The sequence below is a fragment of the Ruditapes philippinarum genome, unplaced genomic scaffold (assembly GCF_026571515.1).
Source record: "Ruditapes philippinarum isolate M1 unplaced genomic scaffold, ASM2657151v2 ctg1247_1_1_1_1, whole genome shotgun sequence".
Taxonomy (NCBI): domain Eukaryota; kingdom Metazoa; phylum Mollusca; class Bivalvia; order Venerida; family Veneridae; genus Ruditapes; species Ruditapes philippinarum.
The window spans coordinates 201,366-224,665 of record NW_026854859.1 but is presented as its reverse complement, the minus strand read 5'-3'; the positions used below and the strand labels follow the sequence as shown (position 1 = coordinate 224,665).

The 23,300-nt window shown below is 31.8% G+C and overlaps 1 protein-coding gene across 3 annotated transcripts; it reads right to left on the bottom strand.

The window, feature by feature from the left end:
- Nucleotides 1–1,890: 1,890 nt before the first annotated feature.
- Nucleotides 1,891–23,215, bottom strand: LOC132741325 (NACHT and WD repeat domain-containing protein 2-like). Of its 3 annotated transcripts, none has more exons than XM_060729468.1 (19): nucleotides 23,064–23,215; nucleotides 22,162–22,327; nucleotides 20,618–20,836; nucleotides 20,044–20,228; nucleotides 15,899–16,009; nucleotides 14,980–15,097; nucleotides 13,651–13,746; nucleotides 12,522–12,648; nucleotides 11,981–12,094; nucleotides 11,049–11,069; nucleotides 10,556–10,674; nucleotides 9,789–9,897; nucleotides 8,895–9,022; nucleotides 6,163–6,366; nucleotides 5,134–5,346; nucleotides 4,500–4,691; nucleotides 3,808–3,956; nucleotides 3,210–3,282; nucleotides 1,891–2,659 (listed from the first exon to the last, which is right to left on the bottom strand). In XM_060729468.1, the coding sequence occupies exons 2-19, from the start codon at nucleotides 22,234–22,236 to the stop codon at nucleotides 2,315–2,317; spliced, it is 2,598 nt and encodes an 865-aa protein (XP_060585451.1). In that variant the 5' UTR covers nucleotides 22,237–22,327; nucleotides 23,064–23,215; the 3' UTR covers nucleotides 1,891–2,314. The 3 variants fall into 3 exon arrangements, with proteins under 3 accessions (XP_060585451.1, XP_060585450.1, XP_060585452.1); XM_060729467.1 differs by having other exon boundaries at nucleotides 22,162–22,395; nucleotides 23,068–23,215; XM_060729469.1 differs by having other exon boundaries at nucleotides 22,162–22,369; nucleotides 23,068–23,215.
- Between the last annotated feature and the right edge of the window lie 85 nt (nucleotides 23,216–23,300).

Here is a 23,300-nt window from a genome sequence, read left to right as displayed (position 1 = left end):
CCCGGGCCAATTTTTACCCAAGGGCTTTTATTTGTTTATTTGAACAGACTTGGTAGACACCCATAAGAGGATGTTTCATGCTAAACATTTAAGTTCTAGCTCATTGGGTTTTTTAAAAGAAGATTTTAAAGTTTTTACTATACACATATAGTTAAAAACAATGACACCCTGGGGCAGGGCCAGTTTTGACCCCCGGGCTTTTATTTGAACAAACTTTGTAGATATTTACTTAAAGATGTTTCATGCTTAATATCTAAACTCTAGCTATTTGGGTTTTTTCATAGAAGATTTTTAAGTTTTTGCTATACACATATAAGGAAAATCAATGACCCCCCCCCCCGGGCGGGGCCAATTTTGACCCCAGGGCTTTTATTTGAACAAACTTGGTAGACACCTATTAGAACATGTTTCATGCTAAAAATCTTAGCTCTAGCTCATTGAGTTCTTTAAAAGAAATTTTTTAAGTTTTTACTATATGCATATAGGGAAAATCAATGACCCCCCGGGGCGGGGCCAATTTTGACCCCAGGGCTTTTATTTGAACAAACTTGGTAGACACTTATTAGAACATGTTTCATGCTAAATATCTTAGCTTTAACTCTTTTGGTTCTTTAAAAGAAGATTTTTTAAGTTTTTACTATATGCATATAGGGAAAATCAATGACCCCCCGGGGCGGGGCCAATTTTGACCCCAGGGCTTTTATTTGAACAAACTTGGTAGACACCTATTAGAACATGTTTCATGCTAAATATCTTAGCTGTAGCTCTTTTGGTTCTTTAAAAGAAGATTTTTTAAGTTTTTACTATATGTATATAGGGAAAATCAATGACCCCCCCGGGGCGGGGCCAATTTTGACCCCAGGGCTTTTATTTGAACAAACTTGGTAGACACTCACTAGAAGATGTTTCATGCCAAATATCTAAGCTCTAGCTCTTATGGTTTTTTAAAAGAAGATATTTAAAGTTTTTTCTTTCGGTTGCCATGGCAACCAGAGTTCTGCATGGAATTAAATTCTTTGAACAATTTTTAAAGGTGACCACCAAAGGAACATTCCTGTGAAGTTTGGATGAAATTGGCTTAGTGGTTTATGAGGAGATGTCATTTAAAGTAAAAGTTTACGGACGGACGGACGGACGGACGGACGGACGACGGACGGACGCCGGACGAAAAGCGATCACAAAAGCTCACCCTGTCACTTTGTGACAGGTGAGCTAAAAACACAAACAATGAACTCGTCTGTAAAATTATCTAATGAAAGGTCGTTAAAAGGCAATCATAGTAAGCACGCTATTAATTGAAAAATAACCTGTAATACATAATGTATGAAATGTGGCATGGAGTGTCATGAAAATATATTATGTACATATTTTTCGAATAAGGATGCGTACGACAGCTCATTATGTTCACTATGTACCCGTGTTGTGTCGGAAACATTGCAGCGTTGTTGTTTTTTTTGGGGGTGGGGGGTGGGGGTACTGTTTTTGTTGTTTACTTTGATTTCAATATTAAAACACTGTGCCTAACAATTTTCACTTTTGTCCTTTTGACTATATTTAATATTTCTAAACATCTGTAAAAGTTGAACTAAGAAATATACGTTTTTTTTTTTTTTTAAAACAATCGTATTTTTGTCAGTCTATGGCCATAAAATGGGTAAATAAGTGGTCTAAAGCCAAATTGGAACTTGACGCAGATTTAATGATATCACACCAAAAAAATATAACAATTCATTGCCTCGTTAAACAGTTATTATCCAGAAACTAACCGAGAAGCTCACACCTATATAACACCTCTCCCTAAATTTCATTTGTTGGGGATGGGAAATCCCAGTTTCCCTACTGAGCCAATTTACACAAGGTATTGAAATAAACTAGTTTTAAACGATCAAAAAGAATCGTAAACATTTATTGCTAGAGTTTTAGTATAAAAGACAGCACTAAAGTAACAAATAAAACGTGTACATTATATAGTAAATTGCAAGTAGATCTATAAAGGTATAAAATAATATATAAATATAAAATTATAAATGATATTTGTAGCAAACATGAATATCTTTTGACAATGTTTTTCAGTATAAAAGAGAGTTAACAGAAATAAGTTAAAAAAACAAAACAAGTTCTGTTCATTAAATTGTATGATTAAGATGTTGCACATTCAATCATTCAAAATGTGTATGTATAACTTTTATTTTTCTACAATCATCTAATAATATAGACTTAAATATGAATTTCAAGTTGCATATACCGACAAAAGTGTGTGCAATAAGAGAATAATAATATATTAAGCCTAAACAGTGTTGCCGTTATATATATATTATGACAAATGCATATCAAGAGCAGCACACCGTTTCCCATTATTTCCAAACCCACAATGTTGGCACAACAAGGCAGGTTTTGCCTGGTTCTTAGTCACAATATTAGAGCAAAGAAAGCATTTTAAAACAGTCGCCTGTTGATGAACTGAGTGAAAGTTGCAGAGGTGGGCTCTGGATGTGTTCGGTAGATTGAATGTATGATTGCCACACACCACACACATGTTTTCATTCATGTGGTAACCATTAGGAAAATACACTGCACGTTTATGTTGACAAAATACACACAAATAAGCTGGAACAACTCCTTGAATAACTGAGTCAGCAAGATTTCTGCAGCGACAGTCCTGTAAAACAAATGGCGTATATTCTTTATAAAAAAAACATAGTCCAACTGTCAATGCATATATGGATGAACATTTGAAACTTTTATAATTATTCATTGATAACATTACAAATATTTTATCTTGTTTTAATTAGATATTTTTAAAGAAAATGTCAATCTTTAATGTTCTTGGCTTTAGTGCTATTTCAATTATCTAATATCAAACATAGTCATATCAAATACATGTACATGTAATAAGTTTTTTACCGAAATAAAGAGTTCATCATGCATCCAAATATCAAGTCATTAATATGAACCAATTAAAAATGTTAAATTGTCACAAATAGAACTGACTTAAATTATAAGTTAAGTGTGAGGAATTTCAATTTATTATGTTTTAATTTTCAAAATGAATTATTAAAAACTGCGAAGACAACAAGTCTTTCCAGTTACAAATAATTAAAAATTTAAAAAAAATAAACAATGAGATAAAGCAAGTGTTGAGAATAACGCTAGTACTGTAAATGTTTAGGTTTATGTTAAGCTTTATTAATCAAGCCGCGTTAACATACCGACATGATTGCACTCCGTCTGAACAGTGGGACACGTGAGGACTCTGGTACTTCCCTTATAAAATGCACCAATCTGTAACAAATGAAGAATATCTTTTCATCTCTACTTCAAATATGAAAATACAACTCAAACTAGACCTCAATACACAAATTTCATTAAGGTTTAGGCTTTAAACAGTTATGAAATTAATATGCTAACCTTCTTAAATGATAGATGATTAAGACTTGTTACCTAAGCAATGTAAAGCTGTTGCATTGGTTTCTAAGATGATGTTTGTCAAAGGCAGAGGTTCTTTCTTTCTGGTCTTACCTTTACAGTTTAGGACTTAAGCTTGTACCATTGACAGCATTTAATGTCAATCAAGATATTTATATAAAATGTGTATAGATTGTATAATTTTTCTCTAGATCAGACAGGCAATCTAACTTTTATTTGATAACTTCAATATCAGTTAATTTCTATTCAAAGCATATCTGGAAGAACTGCTGCTAACAAGGGACTTTAATATCTAACTCTTCAGTTAAAAATTAACAACCAATAAGTTAGATCCACATGATAAAAGCTTAAAAATTTTTAGTCACATTTTTTCACAGTTACCTTTTCCTAAGAACAGCTTGTTGTAAGTGGTATGGTAAAGCCTCAACTTTTAGTTCTTTATCATCACTCCAGTATTCTATATAGTCAGCAAGTAAAGTATGACATTGTTTTCCTGAAGCTTGCTTCTTTACCAAACAATCCAATATTACCTATATATAAAACATTATGATATTTGTCTAAAGTTTAAAAGGTGAACCGAGTGCACTGCATTAACTTAAAGTTTATCTTTCAATACTTTTAACATAGAAAATAACATTTAACATTAGTAAAACGGATGAAAGTAATCAAAAGTAATTATATCAGCAACAAAAGCATTCATAAGTAGGAAAAATTTCTTTACAATGACTCCAATAATGTTTTAACCAAACTCTCATATCAAAATAAATATCTTCTAGAATATTGTATCAATAAAGTTGAAACAATAGATATGTCATCACTTAGATTAATTGTTTGAAATTTTGAAACACAAAGTCCTGAGCACTGGATCTAAAAGTCATGAGATTCACATTTATAATTGAGTTCTTGTTTGTTCTAAGATCAACTTCTGAATTTTTAACATATAATCCAATACCTACTAGCAACAACTCAAGCAAGATCATTCTTCAAAAAATATAATAATTAAAAATTGAACAATCAACGAGAGAATGAATAACACGATATCAAAATTTTCATGACAAGAAATAAGTACATACATTTTTAATGTTGATGTGTACAAATGTGATCTGATCATTGTAATGAGCAACTCTCAGGTATGGTGAGAGAGCCCGTTTTATCTGAGCAAACATAAGCTGGGGCAGTGGGTTCTTGTCTGCAATGTTACCAAGCATCTTCTGTAGATCTTGTGCAGTTACAACACTATTACTACATGCTAGTAGACTCATGGCCTGAAAACACACACAGAAAATCATTTGAAAAAAGCAGCTTTAAATTCATTATAATGAAATGACAAAAGCATATCTTTTTATCCAATATAATATGAGTATGTAATGACTATTGGCAACTTCAAAAAAGTTTTAAATATAGGAGAAATACTATTAGATGAGCAAATCTTAATAACAAAAAGTTAAAGCTTCTAAGTCATCAAAACAAATTTCTTGCCAGTCTGAATAAATTACCTATATGTTAAGATATACATAAATAGTCCTGTGTAGAAGTAAGTTATATTTTAAGCAACTCGTTCAATAAATTCAGTATTGAACTAACACTCATTCAATATCCTCTATACAGTTAACCACGGATTTATACTATGTAATATAAATCCGTGAGTTAACAAAGTCCCTAAATTTATATCTAAAATAGAAATAAAACTTAAATCAAATCTTTTACTTTCTCCATTTGTTTTGTGTCATCTTCTTTGATCAATCTTCTCACAATGGCTTCAATCATGTCATCTATGCTAGTGGTCACTGATTGCACGTGCTTGGTTAATGACCGGTAATCGCCATATATTCTTAATTCCTCACAGATCAGATACAACCATAAAGGACTCTGGGAACACTTTGAATCCAGGATCAATGATAACTGATCATTGTCCAATCTCTGAAATATGAGACATATAAAACACTGGAGACCCTTTGTACAGCACTTAAATTTTGATGAACATAATTCAGTTTAAACTTTAAGAAATGATAATTTATAATCAACAAAAAAAATTATGATTAGCTTAAATAATGCAAGCATACTTAACTACCTTTAAAGTAGTTTTATTGTAATTAGATAATTATCTCTATTTTTACATAGTTATTAGCATAACTGTTTTAGTTATCTGTTTGCTGGATTTTCAATAAAATTATATGTACGAGTTACACAAATGCAACAACCCTGTTTCTTTTAAGACCACTGGATTTCAACATTTGTCATAAGACTACAATTTATCTATTGTGTGTCGAATAAAAACTATTTCAAAACAAACAGCTCAAAATCAAGACAATAACAGTCAGAAAATTAATGCATGACATATGCTTCATTTTAAGCATTATTTGAGTTACATCAATTTTGTACAAGAAAATCACATAGTATCATCGAATACCCAATATTCAATTAATTTTTCAGTATAATGTCGAATACATAATTGTTAACAAAATTTGATTTAAGCAAATACTTACAATCTTGATAACAACCTACTAGCACAGTTTGAAGTTATCAAGACCTATGTTTAAAAAATGTGTTTGTTTTCCACACTTGTACACTGTATCATTCATAATAATCTTTAAGAATAAAGAGAAATTTCAACTCAGAGATTTGTGCTAGCTTATTTGTTAATTGATTTTAGTTTGACAAACCCAAACATATTGTAAACTTTATCAAAGTATTTACAAATTTTGCTACAAGATTCAAACAACTATAAAGGATTACCTTGTTAAACCTCTGTAGGAAAAGTTGTATAATGTCTTTAGCATCAGATTTGTTCAATGCCTCTAGTTTGAGGCTGTAGTGTGGATGCTCTTGTATACGGCTGATGGTGGGCGGGTGCTGTGTACTACTTACTATACAATATACACTAGCAGGGAACTTTGGGGGCAGCCAACTCATGTGCTTATGATAGTCTGCTGATGATAACTGTCCAAATAACAAAAATACCCAAATATTTTTAAAATGAAATAATTTACACTTTAAATATTTACACTTTAAATATGATGATATAGTATATACCTATCAAATCATCAAGAGAATCAATCATGATTTAGATCATACAATCTTTTTTTCAGTAGATATGTCTTAAGCACGACATAAAAAAATTAATACTTTGTACACATCTTAAATCTGCATGCCTTCAGACGAGCCAAACTACTTCAAGTAAATCAAAATTGAGAAAACTGTGCATAGATTAAAAGAAAAGTAAAAAGATTCAAGCTAAGCGAAAATGACCGATTGTGCAATATTTTATAACATATTTTTACTGTGTTACAATTGCAGTAAGAGCTATTTTTGCATATTTTGACCACTGTTTGGTAATTTACATGGGTTGTCAGTGTCATTTGCAATGTGTAAATTATTTTCTTTGTTATTTTACCTTTTAATACATTTTAAAAAAAATTATGAAAATTAGCAGAAATCTTGAGGCATGCTCCTTTAATTGATGTAATAATGCAGTGAAAACAATTAATTAGTTCTGTAAGCCTCCTGAAGTTGAAAACCTTCAGGCATTGCACACTTATTTTATCAATAATAAAGTTAACTCTACTAAAATGACTCTTAAATTAAAGAAAAACTAGAACTATCACTAAATGTGATTAAAACCCCAGCAAGACATCTTCGGAAATGAGGATGTTACTAGTAACAGAATACCTTGTAAAAGAATTGAAAGAGTGTTATGGTTGTGGGCAAATAAAGATAGTTGTGGTTCTTGTATGTTGCATTTCCTTTCAATGTGGTTGGCCATTGATGAAATTTTATTGATTAACTCTGTAATAAGTCCAGAAAGACAAGGAAAAGAAACAAAGGGCAATAACTCTATAAATACTGAAGATGGAATTATGGTTATTGTACACTGCACTTTCTCTCATTGTGCTTGACCATTGTATGAAGTTGTATTGAATTCTAACAACCAGTTTTCAAGTTATGCACTGAACAAAAAAGTAACAAAGGGCAATAACTGTATTTAGTCCAAATAGAGTTATGGTTCTTGTGCACTGCACTTCATCTCACTGCCCTTGATCATTGTAAAAAGTTTCATTGAATTCCAACCATTAATTTTCAAGTTATGCACTGGACAATAAAAAGTAACAAAGGGCAAAAACTTTTAAATAAGTCAAGAAAAGAGTTTTAGTTTCTGTGCACTGCACTTCCTCTCAATATACTTGACCATTGTATGAAATAGTATTGAATTCCAACTAGCAGTTTTCAAGTTATGCTCTTGACAAGAAAAAAGCAATGGGAAAGTAACAAAGGGCAATAACTCTATAATTACTCTGGACAGAGTTATAGTTCTTGTGCACTGCACTTCCTCCTATTGTGCTTGACCATTGTATGAATTTGTTTTGAATTCCAACCAGTATGTTTTAAGTTATGCTCAGGACAAGGATAAGTATCAAAGGGCAATAAATCTGTAATTTTTCAAAATGGAGTTATGGTTCTTGTGCATAGCACTTCCTCTTAATGTGCTTGACAACTTTATGCAGTTGTATTGAATTCCAACAAGTAGTTTTCAAGTTATGCTCCGGACAAGGAAAAGTAACAAAGGGCAATCACTCTGTAATTAGTCATGATGGAGTTATGGTTCATGTGCACTGCACTTCCTCTCAATGTGCTTAACCATTGTATGAAGTTATATTGACCATTAGTCTTCAAGTAATGCTCCGGACAAAAAGGCAATGGAAAAGTAACAAAGGGCAATGATTCTATAATTAGTCAAGATAGAGTTATGGTTCTTGTGCACTGCATTTCCCCTTACTATGCTTGACCATTGTATGAAATTGTTTTGAATTCCAACAAGCAGTTTTCAAGTTATGCTCCGGACAAGGAAAAGTAACAAAGGGCAGTAACTCTGTAATTAGTCAAGATGGAGTTATGGTTCTAGTGCACTGCACTTCCTCTCAATGTGCTTGACCATTGTATGAAGTTAAATTGAATTCTAACCATTAGTCTTCAAGTTATGGTCCGGACAAAAGAAAGCAATGGAAAAGTAACAAAGGGCAATAACTCTGTTATTACTTTAGATAGAGTTATGGTTCTTGTGCACTGCACTTCCCCTTATTGTGCTTGACAATTGTATGAAGTTGTTTTGAATTCCAACCAGTAGTTTTCAAGTTATGTTCCAGACAAGGAAAAGTAACAAAGGGCAATAACTCTGTAATTAGTCAAGATTGAGTTATAGTTCTTGTGCACTGCACTTCCTCTTAATGTGCTTGACCATTGTATGAAGTTATATTGAATTCCAACCATTAGTCTTCAAGTTATGCTCCGGACAAGGAAAATGCAACAGACCGTCGGACCGACCAACCGACCGACCACCGGGGGACTCCTATATACCCCCCAAACTTCGTTTCGGGGGTATAATAACATCTTCATTATATAAATACTAATGGAAAAAACATTGTGTTGTTAATAGCAGTACTAGTGCTGCAGAGTAAATAGGACAGAATTACCTGGTTCAGCGCCTCAAACACTATCACTATAGGCTTATCAGATGGTTTATCTTTCAATGTTAGAAAACTGTCTCTAATAATATCTTGTAGTTTTCCTTCATCCAATTGATACAGTGTTTCCAGGTATTCTATAAACATACGTCACAATATATTATTGTGAATTAAAGATCAGATTTTTTTATCATTTCTACTAACTAATACAGTGATTCAGGTGACATGGGTTCAGTTCTAGGATGTTGCAGGTCACTTCCGTTGTGAATAATCATGAAATCCTTTCTACGGTCATTTGCACTGTACCTCTGCTCTAGCATGTACAGAAATTACAGTTCCTTGCAAAAATTGAAGGCATTTAGTATTGCTAAACTTTTTGACAGCATGCCTAGGAATGATGCAGTGGCTGAACTGTGCTCTGGTAAATTCAATGTGTCTTACTGCCATGATCCGGAGTGAAAACTACCAATATCACCGCCACTAACTAATACATTGTGTACTTTAATATACTTCTGCCAGTCTCAGGTATCTTATAAAGCTAATTAATGACTCGCCACAAAGTTTCGCATCAGTATCTCCATTCATCAAAACCTCGTTAAAATCTCTTTTTTTTCACTAGGTCATATAAATGTCAATGATGGACAAACTATGATAATGACAAAGTTCTTCTCATTATTTTTGCAAGCAAGCATCTTATTCTAAATGATTCTAAATAAATGATGAATGATTCTGAACAAATCATTGATTTTAGCATCATTCATCATTCCCATATGCTTTAAAAAAATGTTATTGTGTAATGTTGACATACAACTGAATTTAGAGGTAAATGTTGAAATAGTTTAACAAAATATTTAGTCTAAAATAGATTTAGTCATGATTTATAAATTTGTATTGAGAACAAACCTGTAGAATAGTCTTGTTTAAGGAAGGCAGCAAGTCTTTGTAACAAGAGTAAAACATGCTGGGAGTTACCACTACTGCCACAGAAATGGTAAAACACTGTCATTCCATTCTGTAACAAAAATTTAGCAATAATGTTGTATGTTTAATGCAATCTAAGCTTATCCCAGTTATCAGTAATTTCCCTTCTGTTGCAACTGTTTTGCAATTTTGAGGCATGATGGATGTTGCACTATTTCATTATCCCACATGTATAGACTCAATCAAACCAAATCTGCAATTTTCATATAATTTTGTTGTGATTAATTCTTACAAGGGATCACTCTTTCTCCACATTTTTAACCAATCATGTATGTAATACATTGTCAGACAGAAATTAAGTTGAAGTTGATTACTTTGTTTATATACATTAGAAATGTTATTTTTTTATTTTATCATTCTTTAACTTTTGTTATAAACAACAATGAAAAAAAAACAGTACTCAAAATTTACTAAGAGGTATTATTCTGTAAATAATTCAAATCTGAGTAATTGGTCTTTGACAGCCACCTAAAATTATAATCCAAATGACATGCATACAACTTTAAGAGAATACTTTTGTAAGATTTCAATGAAATATGCACACAAATCCTCAACAAAGTGTTACAAGTGGTAAGATACCTCCACCATTCTTTAATAGTTGAGCTAACAAATCTGCCACTAGCACAACCGTATCACTAAAATGCATGCATTTATGTGAAAGGTAGTTAGTTTATCAAAAATTAACTTACCTTTATTGCTTGTTGTGTGACATATGCTAACAGAGTTGTCTTCCCATAACCTGATGGCCCAGTAAGACACAGTAGAGAGTTTTCAAATTCAATAAATTCTTGCCAGTATTCAGGATCTCCTACAGTCAGAAAAGATCTTAACAAATTAAATTATGATGCTAATGTTTCTATTTTACAGGTATATCTAGGCCAACAATTTTATATTTTCTGGCAAAGTTAACATCCAAAACTCAATAATCTATGTTAAATTGTTCTCATTGAGAATATCAAATCAGCTTAATATCTTCTAAACACAAAGGAATAAAAAGTCAAAACCATAGTCTATCCCAAAACAGTATGGTGCATTGAAATAAAAATCTACAACATTTAAAGTCATGTTCTTCTTTATTTTTTACCTTTTTAAAAGAAAGTGAACCAATATGAAATAATCCAAGGAGTAACTGTTAGATTGAAAGTTTATTATATTAAAGCAAATAATGATTTTTATACTTACTTGAGTATGGTTTCTTGGTTTCTGAAAGAAAAACAAAACAATATCAAAACCATGATTTCCCCTAAGATTGCTCTCTTGAATTCCATTCCAAGAAGAAGGCTGAACTTTCAAAATGCAAAAGTTGGTCATTAGGTTAAAAAGTAACCTTTTTTTTATTTTGATTTTTATATAAATAAAGTCAAAGAATAAAAATGGTCCACATTAAATATCTTAAAACAAGTTGTCCATCTTACAATTTTGACAAAGCTATTAATCACCCTAGGTAAATTTTAATATACATGTATGCACTGACTGATTTTTTTGTATATTTTGATAAATTGTACATGAACTTGAAGTTGTTAAGACTAATTAAAAACATTTTTGTTTATAATAAATTACACTTTAAAACACTTTCTTAATGTTCATAATGTTCATAACTATAAACATAAAATTTGAATTTCTTACATGAATCTGCTGGGTTAATTTAAACAGAAGAATATTTAAAAGATATATAAATTAAGATTTTACTCAAAAATAAATTGAAAATTGTTGAAAATTCAAATTGTATTTTTGTGCCATTATTAATCCATTTTCAAATGCTTTTCAATTTTGGATAATTTTTCACAATAAGAATGACTGTTTTTCAAAATCGAAGAGAATGAATAATCTGAAATTTTGCGCCTAGACATACATCAAACATGTCAAATGGAACATTGATCTCAAATGTTTATTTCTAATCTTGTTATGTCAAAAAACCTCAGTAAAAATGTGTTGTTTTAAATGAATTTCTGCTTAACAAAATTCTCACAGTAAACATAACTTGTAGTTAACCTTTGGTCTGCTGAATTCATGTGTCTTAACAATGAATAATATTTCCTATAATAATTGAATAATAAATTTAATTGCTACATTAAAACTGATTTATACTCTGGTGATAATAATAATAATTGTACCTCCTGATTTGAAGAGACTAGTTTGTCCTTGTAGGAAACAAAATATCTGCTCTGCCTCATTTTTACGTCCTAACATATTATCAGCCAGCTCTTCCACATGTTTCTTCTGACTGGCTACAGAATTACAGAAGAGAAAAAAGTGTTTAATGATTTTCTTAGTATCAACATGAAAAACATCAAATTATTTACCCATTTTTGAAAGTATTTGGTTGCGTTACATATTCAACTTGAAGATCATGTTTAGCGTCTCAATATATACTCATGACAGAATAGTCATAGGAGGAGAGGCCCAAAGTGAGCCCAAGACAGAGACATTTTATTGAATAAAATTGTTCATTAAAACACAACGCTAAGTTTTTTGATCAATTCATCAACAAATACACAACAGTTGACATGCCATGCTTCGAATTTGGAACATTTCTTGAATAGTGTTAGAGAATTCATTATAAAGTTCATCATTTTGCAGCTGTTGAAAGCCTGCCTCTATACTGGTTACATAATTGTTATTATTTCAAATCAGAGGTTTAATTTGCTGTCTCACCATTTTCCATTAGAACCTTGGAATCTTGTATTTTTACAGCAGTTCTGTCAGGGAATGTTCTAGAAATGGCAGCTTTGAAAAACTTCAAAACTTGCTCACTAAAGTCTTCTAATCCAGTAATGTTTACCTGAAATATAACATGATAACCTAAAATATAACATGATAACCTAAAATATAACATGATTACCTAAAATATAACATGATCACCAACATGATCAGCTAAAACATAACATGATCATCTTAAAAACAACATAATCATCTAAAACATAACATGATCACCTAAAACATAACATGATCTCCTAAAGCAATTAACATGATCACCTGAAACATAATATGATCCTCTAAAATATTACAAGATCACCTAAAACACATACAGTATAATTATGTAGATGATGTAGATACACAAGTCTTAATAACACATAAACATAAGTTCAAGATTTTAAATTACTACAGTAATTCCTGTAAGTACAAGCTCATGTTGTACCAACAATGTAAGAATACATGTATATTATACATGTTATAAAGATTGTTGACAGGTTATATGGCCCTATATAAACGGCTGTTTGTTAATATAACCCGAGCCGCTATTTGGTCCTTTTGTTGATTTGATAGGTATATACTATATCATCATATGTAAACATTAACACCTTCAACAACACTGCTTTTTTTTCAAATCTGAACAGTTATTACACTTTTGTATTAAAGAATTAGTTTCATGTTACAAATCAAGCAAGTCTCTAAGAAATATGCGAAATATTTGATTTTTGTCAACAGACAAATCAACATTTAGAAAGTTTAAGTTCCATTCTGATATAGATATTGTTATTTTTTTTTAAACTACAGAATTAGTTAAAGGGAAGTTATGCTGCACTGTAAAACTTTAATCTTAAAAATCACAGTTGTGTCCCTTTGCTTCTGAACACCACAATTACATAAATATTGAAATTTTCCAATAATATCAAAACTTAATATAAATGTATATAATAAAATGCTGTTTCATTTAATATGCATTAATTCAAAGCAAACTAAGGATACCAATATTCTTTCTTGTAAATTAAGGAAATAGAGACAGAAATGTTCTTTATATAATTATCGCCTTTCTAATTTAAACTTCATAGAGAAAGTATACCATTTCTTTTTCATGTAATCTAATCAATCCATCCACCTTGCATGAGTAATCTAGCACCTGCTCTGGAAATCTTGACTGTAGCCAAATCTTTAATTGCTGGGAAAGTAAAACATCAACAGCTTGTTATAATGTGATTGAACAGACAGTGTATTATAATGCAGACAAAAATATTCATTATTTCTTTGTTTAAAGCATAGTTTTAACAGTAAGTATGCTGGCAGCAAATGGATGAACCAATGAGTACAATTCTGGCCAAGATAAGTCCACACATCCATGTAGTTATATTATTGTCTGCACATCTTGCTTTTCATTCAGTTAATATTTTGAAATTTTCCCTAAAAAATGATGAATGGTTTTGACCAGACTGTAAGCTGAACAAGTCCATTTAAGATATCAAGATTGGTTGAGGATAAATAAACTAAACTAAACAAATAATCTGCACTAAATAAGTTAAACAGTTTCTGAATCACTAATGGCTTAATTTCAATATTGAACAAAGTCTGAGCCAATATAAAACAACTGAATTATACCATAGCTATAATCATAACAGCAACAAATATACATTTTCAAAGTGTCACAAGATATCATGTAGTTTTTGGAAATAGAATAACAGAATATTAGCAAGGGAATTTATGATATTATGTCCTGCCATGTAATCTGATGTTGATATAATCTGTACAATGAGCATGCAATTTAACCACTATATTGATATTTTCACAAATAATGACATCACAATGAATAGCGTCACCTCTAATGATAAAAATGTACTTAAAATAGAAATGCAAAAGCTGTCAAATGAGGGTGAGAGAGGCTATATGGTTATTCTTGCTCTACCTAACTAAAAGTCCACATTTGCCAATTCAAAAGAGTTTGTTACCTTTTAGTCTTAAGTTAAGACAATAATAGTAGGATAATAACAAACATTCTTAATTTTAGAGTTAAAATGGCAATTTCAAAAATTTACACCTTGATAATCTTAATATTAATATGAATCTTTATGAGAACATAATCAAAGGAATAGTATGGGTACTTGTATTAGAGAGAAATGCCTATTACTACAGTGAACTTACTTTTAGAGAGAAATGCCTATTACTACAGTGAACTTACTTTTAGAGAGAAATGCCTATTACTACAGTGAACTTACTTTTAGAGAGAAATGCCTATTACTACAGTGAACTTACTTTTAGAGAGAAATGCCTATTACTACAGTGAACTTACTTTTAGAGAGAAATGCCTATTACTACAGTGAACTTACTTTTAGAGAGAAATGCCTATTACTACAGTGAACTTACTTTTAGAGAGAAATGCCTATTACTACAGTGAACTTACTTTAAGTTGTTGAACTTGTAACTCATCTGTATCTTTATACCTGGACAACTGGTCCTCAGGTATATCATCCAGTATAGTACTGTCCCTCATCATAAATAATGCATTTGGGTTCTGCATTCTAACATGTAATTAATTAAGATGCTCTTTGTCAATACCATAAATTCTACTTTTTAGCATACAAGCCAATTTTTAATATAATGATATACATGTATATAACAAAAATTAATCGGTAATAATGACCTATCTATATATTGTCCAGTCATTAAATACAGTTGATGCATATGACTCTGTAGTAGATTTATACAATAGTTTATATATTAGTGGTCTCAATAAACAGTAATGTCAATTTGGTTCAAGTAATTGTTAAAGGTAGAAATTTATATCAGCACTCTCCCTTGATATACATTTTTAATATTCTATGATCATTTTTAATATTCTATGATAGCAACTGCTGTCAGCAAAGAAAATGCATATCTTATCTGTGATTAAGATATAGGATGCAAAGATAAAATTTAAATCACAGGTAATAGGACTGGTACTTTTGATTTTTTACCTAATTTTCAATCAGTGATAAAATATACATGCAATTCTAAATTCAATACCTCTTTGTTAAAAAGTCATCAAACAGTTTTAACTCAAGAGATAGCAAAAAGATGGGAAATTATGCAACTTAATTTTCAATTAAAAGTAACAATATGTGCTTGTCACAATTTTTAGTATCCATATTACAGTCTTTTATATCATATGAAAGAATTTCCAAGGGTCAATATTGTGCGGAAAAATCACGATAGTAAAAAGTAAAGAAAATGATGATCATGTAAATGTAAATGATGATCATGTAAATGTTTATCAAAATGTGTCACACAAATTCAAAATACATGAGTTTAAGTTTATATAGCATGATTTTAACTTTTTCTACCTGTAAGCACCATGAAGAACCTCCATAAATGTTATAGATGTATCTGGTATCCATTGGAACTTTTGTCTTAATGTATCAGGCAAGTCATCTGTTGTTGGGATCCAGCCATATCTATTATAAAAATACTTGATTCAAATAACAATATTTTCAATAAAATCTTCATAACATTTAATACATTTAATATCATATGCAGTTAATTCTACTTTTTTCACCAGACACATTAAAAGTTCACCTTGCTTTATAATCTGAATGAAATACTAGTACTTATTTCAGCAGAGTTATTTAGGTGTGTGCATCTAAACCAAGGGATTGTGGGTTTGAGCCCTTATAGGGTAATGACATGCTTCTTTATGCAACACCAGCATGTTCCTGTAGTCTAATTTGACATAAGTTCAAATCAGCTCGAAGTTTTCTTCACAATCAAGCTTAAACCTTTGTCTGCTGGCAGCACTTAAATCTACCCATGTGACCAGTGCAAACCAACATCAGCTGGCATTTCAGATCATGGTCTGCACTGTTAGTAATCAACAGATGGACAAATTCATTTCAGATATATATAGCATGGGAAGTGTAAAATAATGTTTTAACTAGAGTTATTTCAATAAATCAATTTTTAAAGATTGGCTGAAATTACATGCATTTCTAAAAGGCAAATTCAATAAATGGTTTTAAAATAGGATTTCTTACAGAATGTCATTGGTTCTACTTAGGTGACAAACGAGCCGCGTCACGACAAAACCAACATAATGCGTTTGCGACCAGCATGGATCCAGACCAGCCTGCGCATCCGCTTACCAACTCTATTACAAGTAGAGAAACTGATAGCGAACGGCATGGATCCTGATCAGACTGCTCAGATGCGCAGGCTGGTCTGGATCCATGCTGGTCGCAAACGCATTATGTTGGTTTTGTCGTGACGCGGCTCAAATACAGTTTTATTTATGAACTATAAAATTAGTTGAAATTTGTCTTACTTAGAATTAATATCAATATTTTATAGGATATAGGCATTAGATCAAACATATTGAATGAATGATAAAGCTATAAGTAAATGTTAACAAACTAAAACATCTACATATACATGGAATAATTTTCCTATTTGTTTTATAAAACTTAAAGGTCAAAATTAATACAGTAAGTGAAAAAGTGAATGCATGAAAACAAGTGACCAAAGTCAAAGTTTATTGACCTTGTTGGTACACTGATCAGTTATACCAGAAAAACAAATCTGAATAATTCATTTGTTATTTCTTAATAACATGTAATCATAGATAATAATCACTTATCCTTAATCTTTTGTGACCTCAGTTAGAAATGGAAGGTCGTTGACCTCATATGTTAGTCTAAAACTTGCTTTAATAATAGAGATTTAAAACCTGTCATGTGAGAATGATCGCATTTGATATTTCATAGGGGTCAGTGTTATTAAATATGCTGCATTTATACTAGGTAAATAATCATAATTCCTATAGCATCCTATGTTTTTTTCTTTTTTTATTACTTCTAAATTCAACTATGTAATAATAGTATGCGATTTGAGCGGTAACTAAATCATTATCATAAAACAAAATGTGTCACTAAAAAACACTGAACTTGAATTGAATACAAGTGATTATAATACCCTGCCTATGCTGTCAATATAGAGTCAGCCCAGTATGTCCATAGCCCAATCAGGCTCTATTTTAGGGGATATGTTTACTATTCTCTCCTCAATTTAACCCTAAAGTGATAAGCCTTTGTCAACAGTATAGAGTCTGGTCCACTAAGGTATATACGGTTGATAACTTGTTTCTTGTATTTTAAAATCTTAACCTTAACTACTGAATGAACTGTTCCATATTCAAAGCAGGGCAAATCCATAATACAAATTAGGGAGGCTAAGGGTTAGGTATTCCAAGTCTTATAATGAAGTCCCTGTGATTAACAATTGATAGTTCCATATCCAGAGCCAGCTTTACACAAAGATTGTTAATGAAGTAAAAATTTAGCAACATAATAATTCTTTGAAGAATGGAGGAAAGTTGTTGTTGATATTGTGGCTTAAGAGACTCATAAAGTTATTAATTATGCAATAAAGAAGATATATAGTGTTAAGCTTCATGTTTATTATACTAAAGAGTTACTGATGAAACATCAAAGAGGTAATAGGTCATATCTATAAGATACCTATTCTATTGCTAAGCAAACAATTTGTGGCAAGTAATGTCCTAGACATGTTTTCCTTAACACTATAACAAATATATAAGACTAGAGGATGCTTTTGTAAAAAAGCGCATGTCTCCCCCACTGCTGAGAATAACTGTGAATGGAAACAGGAATGGAAATGGAGATAAGATAATGTAAATACCCGGTAGTCACTTCAATGAAGGCTGTCTATGGATGGTTTCTATTGTTAAGGTTGTATGAGAAGATGCTTCCTAAACTGTTTGTTTTTAACCAGGTATTCAATTTTGAAAATCCTGGTTATTCAATCAGCGTATGGCAGGCGGGCGTCAAACGAAATTGCACTTGATGGTCATATCATATATAGTTTCACAAATGAAATTAAATGAAATTGTGTCTGCTCCATAATTCTTCAAACCTTTAAAGGATTTTGATGATACTTGAAACAAACGTTCATATTGTCAGATTTTTTTACACTATTGAAAGACAACTCAAATTACAATGTATGTAAAATCATGATAACTGTAGTGTGTTGGGATGACTCCACTCGTTTTCACAATGAAGCCTCTCTGGTAGATACTTGAAACAAAAATTCACCACATCCAGAGAACGTGTAGAGTACATGTTTCGTATGGCTGGTTCCAAGGTCAAGGTCTACTTGACACTTGAATGTCATATCATATATAGTTTCACAAACGAAATTAAAGGAAATTGTGTCTGCTCCATAACTCTTCAACCCTTTGAAGGATTTTGATGATACTTGAAACAAACGTTCATATTGTCAGATTTTTTACACTATTGAAAGACAACTCAAATTTCAATGTATGTCAAATCATGATAACTGTAGTGTGTTGGGATGACTCCACTCGTTTTCACAATCAAGCCTCTCTGGTAGAAATTGACCAACGGTCACTGTGACCTTGACCTTTGACCTACTGACCCCAAAAACAATAGGGATCATCTGCTCTATAAGACCAATCATCCTATGAAGTTTGAGGGCTGTAGGTCAAAAGGAACTCTAGTTATCATCCGGAAACGAGAAATTGACCAACGGTCACTGTGACCTTGACCTTTGACCTACTGACCCCAAAAACAATAGGGATCATCAGCTCTATAAGACCAATCATCCTATGAAGTTTGAGGGCTGTAGGTCAAAAGGAACTCTAGTTATCATCCGGAAACGAGAAATTGACCAACGGTCACTGTGACCTTGACCTTTGAACTACTGACCCCAAAAACAATAGGGATCATTTGCTCAATAAGACCATTCATCCTATGAAGTTTGAGAGCTGTAGGTCAAAAGGAACTCTAGTTATCGTCCGGAAACGAAGAATGGACGGACGGACTGACGGACGGACAGACTGACGGACGGACAGGGCAAAAACAATATGTCTCCCCCCAGTTTGAGGGTTGTAGGTCAAAAGGAACTCTAGTTATCATCCGGAAATGAGAAATTGACCAACGGTCACTGTGACCTTGACCTTTGACCTACTGACCCCAAAAACAATAGGGATCATCTGCTCTATAAGACCAATCATCCTATGAAGTTTGAGGGCTGTAGGTCAAAAGGAACTCTAGTTATCATCCGGAAACGAGAAATTGACCAACGGTCACTGTGACCTTGACCTTTGAACTACTGACCCCAAAAACAATAGGGATCATCTGCTCAATAAGACCAATCATCCTATGAAGTTTGAGGTCTGTAGGTCTAAAGGAACTCTAGTTATCATCCGGAAACGAGAAATTGACCAACGGTCAGTGTGACCTTGACCTTTGACCTACTGACCCCAAAAACAATAGGGATCATCAGCTCTATAAGACCAATCATCCTATGAAGTTTGAGGGCTGTAGGTCAAAAGGAACTCTAGTTATCGTCCGGAAACGAAGAATGGACGGACGGACTGACGGACTGACGGACGGACGGACAGGGCAAAAACAATATGTCTCCCCCCGAGGTGGGGGAGACATAATTAATTTTCTACCTTTCACCAGTCATATTAAGGAAGAATGGTTCTCCATTGGTCTCCTCTATACATCTATTCAGTTCTTCCAGACAGATGGCAATAGTTTCTGCTGTTGTTGTGTCTTTTGGAACTCCCCATCGCAAATCACAATCCACGACGTACAACAAACGTTCATGGCACCATTCCCGTAATTCAGGAAACACCTGTCAATAACAACTAATTAAGTACTTTTGTCTTTTATACACAAATACCTTTTTCTATCAATTTAAATTCTTCTATTAAGCCTCCAATACTGGTTAAGACAAATATATCAATAAAAAGATATAATTTAAAATACACATGTATATGTATCTGTGCATAGGGTATTTTCGTGGGTATAAGTACAATGCCGCTATATTTCATGTAAGTCCAACTTATTGTACTGCTTGATGAGATATTTTGCTATTTTGTGTCCAAACAATATCTTGCCTCTAGAAGCGAGATTCTGACCTAGAACAAAAATATCTCAGAATCTAGCTTTGGCACATCAATATATTTTGACTAATTGGATATATAGCTCTTTAAATTCATCAAGGTATTTGAAAAAACTCACCTTTTTAACGAGAACTTCCCTCTCACAGAAGAAATCAGTGAATGTAGAGGACACAAAGATTCGGACAGTTTTCCACTCCCCGTCGTCTACAATCTTGGTGCGTCTAGACTGGTGTGCATATTCTACACACTGGGAACCAATCTGTTCCCAGCATTCCTCTACTTTCTTTAATACTTCCGGGTCGACCTTATCTGGTGATTTAGATGGCTGCAAGTCAGCCTAGTGAAAATAATAATAACCTTTTACTTTATATGGTAATTTTCCATGACATTTAAGATGCAACAATTTGTAGCCAGATATTTTTTTTTATCTACATTGTCACCATATGAGACTCTAATAATACAAGTTTTCATCAGGGCAACCAAGTCAGTTCATAAGTCGAAAATAAGCTATATCCAGTTTATATATTTATAGTTAAATAAAAGCTAATTCATAAAGATTTTGTAAAACATCATCAATTTTTTTCCAATTAAATGTACATTAAAGCTTTTCAATTTACCAACCAGTATTGTCTTATTTTGCCAACATTTTATCCTTTCAGAAGTATTTCAAAAAACAGCTACTGACAAACTATGTTCATTTTCTTTTTCTCACACATCAACAAACACACAAATTAACTTACTTCAATAACCATAACTCATGCTCCAGTTCAATTGCTAAAATATGATGTCCATCCACTTAAATCTAGGGCATCACTAAATTGTCCCAGCTTAAATCTTAAATTTGTTGTAATATATTGTTTGGTTTTATTAACCTGTCAATTACATACTGATTACACGGTCGATGCACACAGTATATTAATCTTCGGTTGATGTTCGGTAAGTTATGTGAGATGTACGCTCACTGACGCTGTACGATGGAATTTAATTTAATTTGTATCTCTAAACTAAGTGTACTCAGCGTTATAGCGCAATAGGGTAAATCAAGAGTTTATAATCTAAGTGCCACACGTGTTTTAGGTTCGAGTCTGCGTTGGTCCATTTTTTTCTTATTAATACTTTCAACATTATTGAATCTATATAATAAATAAATTATGATTATTTTATGTTGTTCGTTTTGTTTGATTATGTTTTACTTAATTTTGTTATGTATATACTCTTTTTAAATAACATGTTTTTTAAGAATTCATGTTTAAAATTAAAACGGATTAAAATCAATAAATGTCTTTTCAATGCCGTAAAACACACTACAAATCTGTTCCATTAAAATATACTGCAAAAATAAAGAAAGAGTACTTAAACAATGGCAACAGTAAGGATCGAACCACAGACCTCTCAATTATCAGGCATTCTCTTTACCGACTGTCCTATTGTGAATTAACGAAAACCTTCACATTAAGCTGGCGTGACTTTCAATCCATGACTAATATACTACTCATTTATTCTCGTAAACTACACGTACCAAACCGAAGTGGGATCGAATATTTAAATGAATCCTATAATGTATTCATAATTGACAGGTCAATAAAATCAGACTATAACTTACATGTATGTATGCAATTTTTACAATTTTGTTTACAAATTATCATAATTAAAATAACTTACCACAGACAGGTTTGATAGACTTCTTTGCACAACATCCTCGACTTCATCTATACCATGTTTAAATCTCCTGTACATCTGGATCAGGTATGTGTTACATGTAGGTCCAATGATAGGTGTAACATTTCAGTTACCAATTCATCAGAATATATTATGGTGCTGATATTTTCTCCTATCAGATGATGTATTCATAAATCAAATATTATTCAACCTATTTACAATGTACAATTGGCCTATCTACAAACAAGTGTTGATTCAGGAAATAGTCAAGGGCTATAAAACAATTAACTCATAATGTATATTATCAAGATACAGTATGTATGCATACTTCAGTTTATTAATTTTACTCTAGATTTCAGCATTATGAAAAATTGCTACACAATGTTTAATAATGTTTGTCTTTAAGTTTAAATTACACAATAGAGCTAAGCCTAAATTTATACAACTATGTACATTTTGTCAGTGTTTAGGCCTACCTATCTAGTATAAATAGATAGAGCATTGTCAGTGATGTTTACAACTAAAGACAGTATGTTAATGTAATCATTGTGAAAATCTATCATCTTTTTACCATTCCATACCATACATTCATGTTGATTACAATCAAGTTTATATCCTATCAGATCTAACTAATTAACTAATTTAACGTCAATCATGTTTCTAAATCTATTTAAATTTAAGAAATACGGTTTTGATTAATATATTTAACAAAAACTCAGTTACCAATTAATGTATTGACTAAAGAGTTTAAAATTTACATACAATAACATTTATTGATTATTAAAGCAGAAAAATAAACATGACCTACATGTCAAAGTACATAACCAGTTAACATGTTTACATGTAATATAAATATGTTGTGTAACTAAGTAGTGCAAAAATCGATATAATCGTAAACCTTGTACTTACCTTTCAACTCTTTCATCAAAATGAAGTCTTCTCCAAATCTAAATAAATCATCTTTTTACATATAAATAAATAACATAGTCCGATTGATCAATGTTTTGAAATGTAAACATTCACTCTCAACATGTCTTGTTTTGACATATGGCGGGAATATTTTATCTCAAGTTTCTTTCTTTCTAATTAGAAGAGTAATTCAAGGGAGATAATCAAATTTAAATTGTTTTATATTATTATTT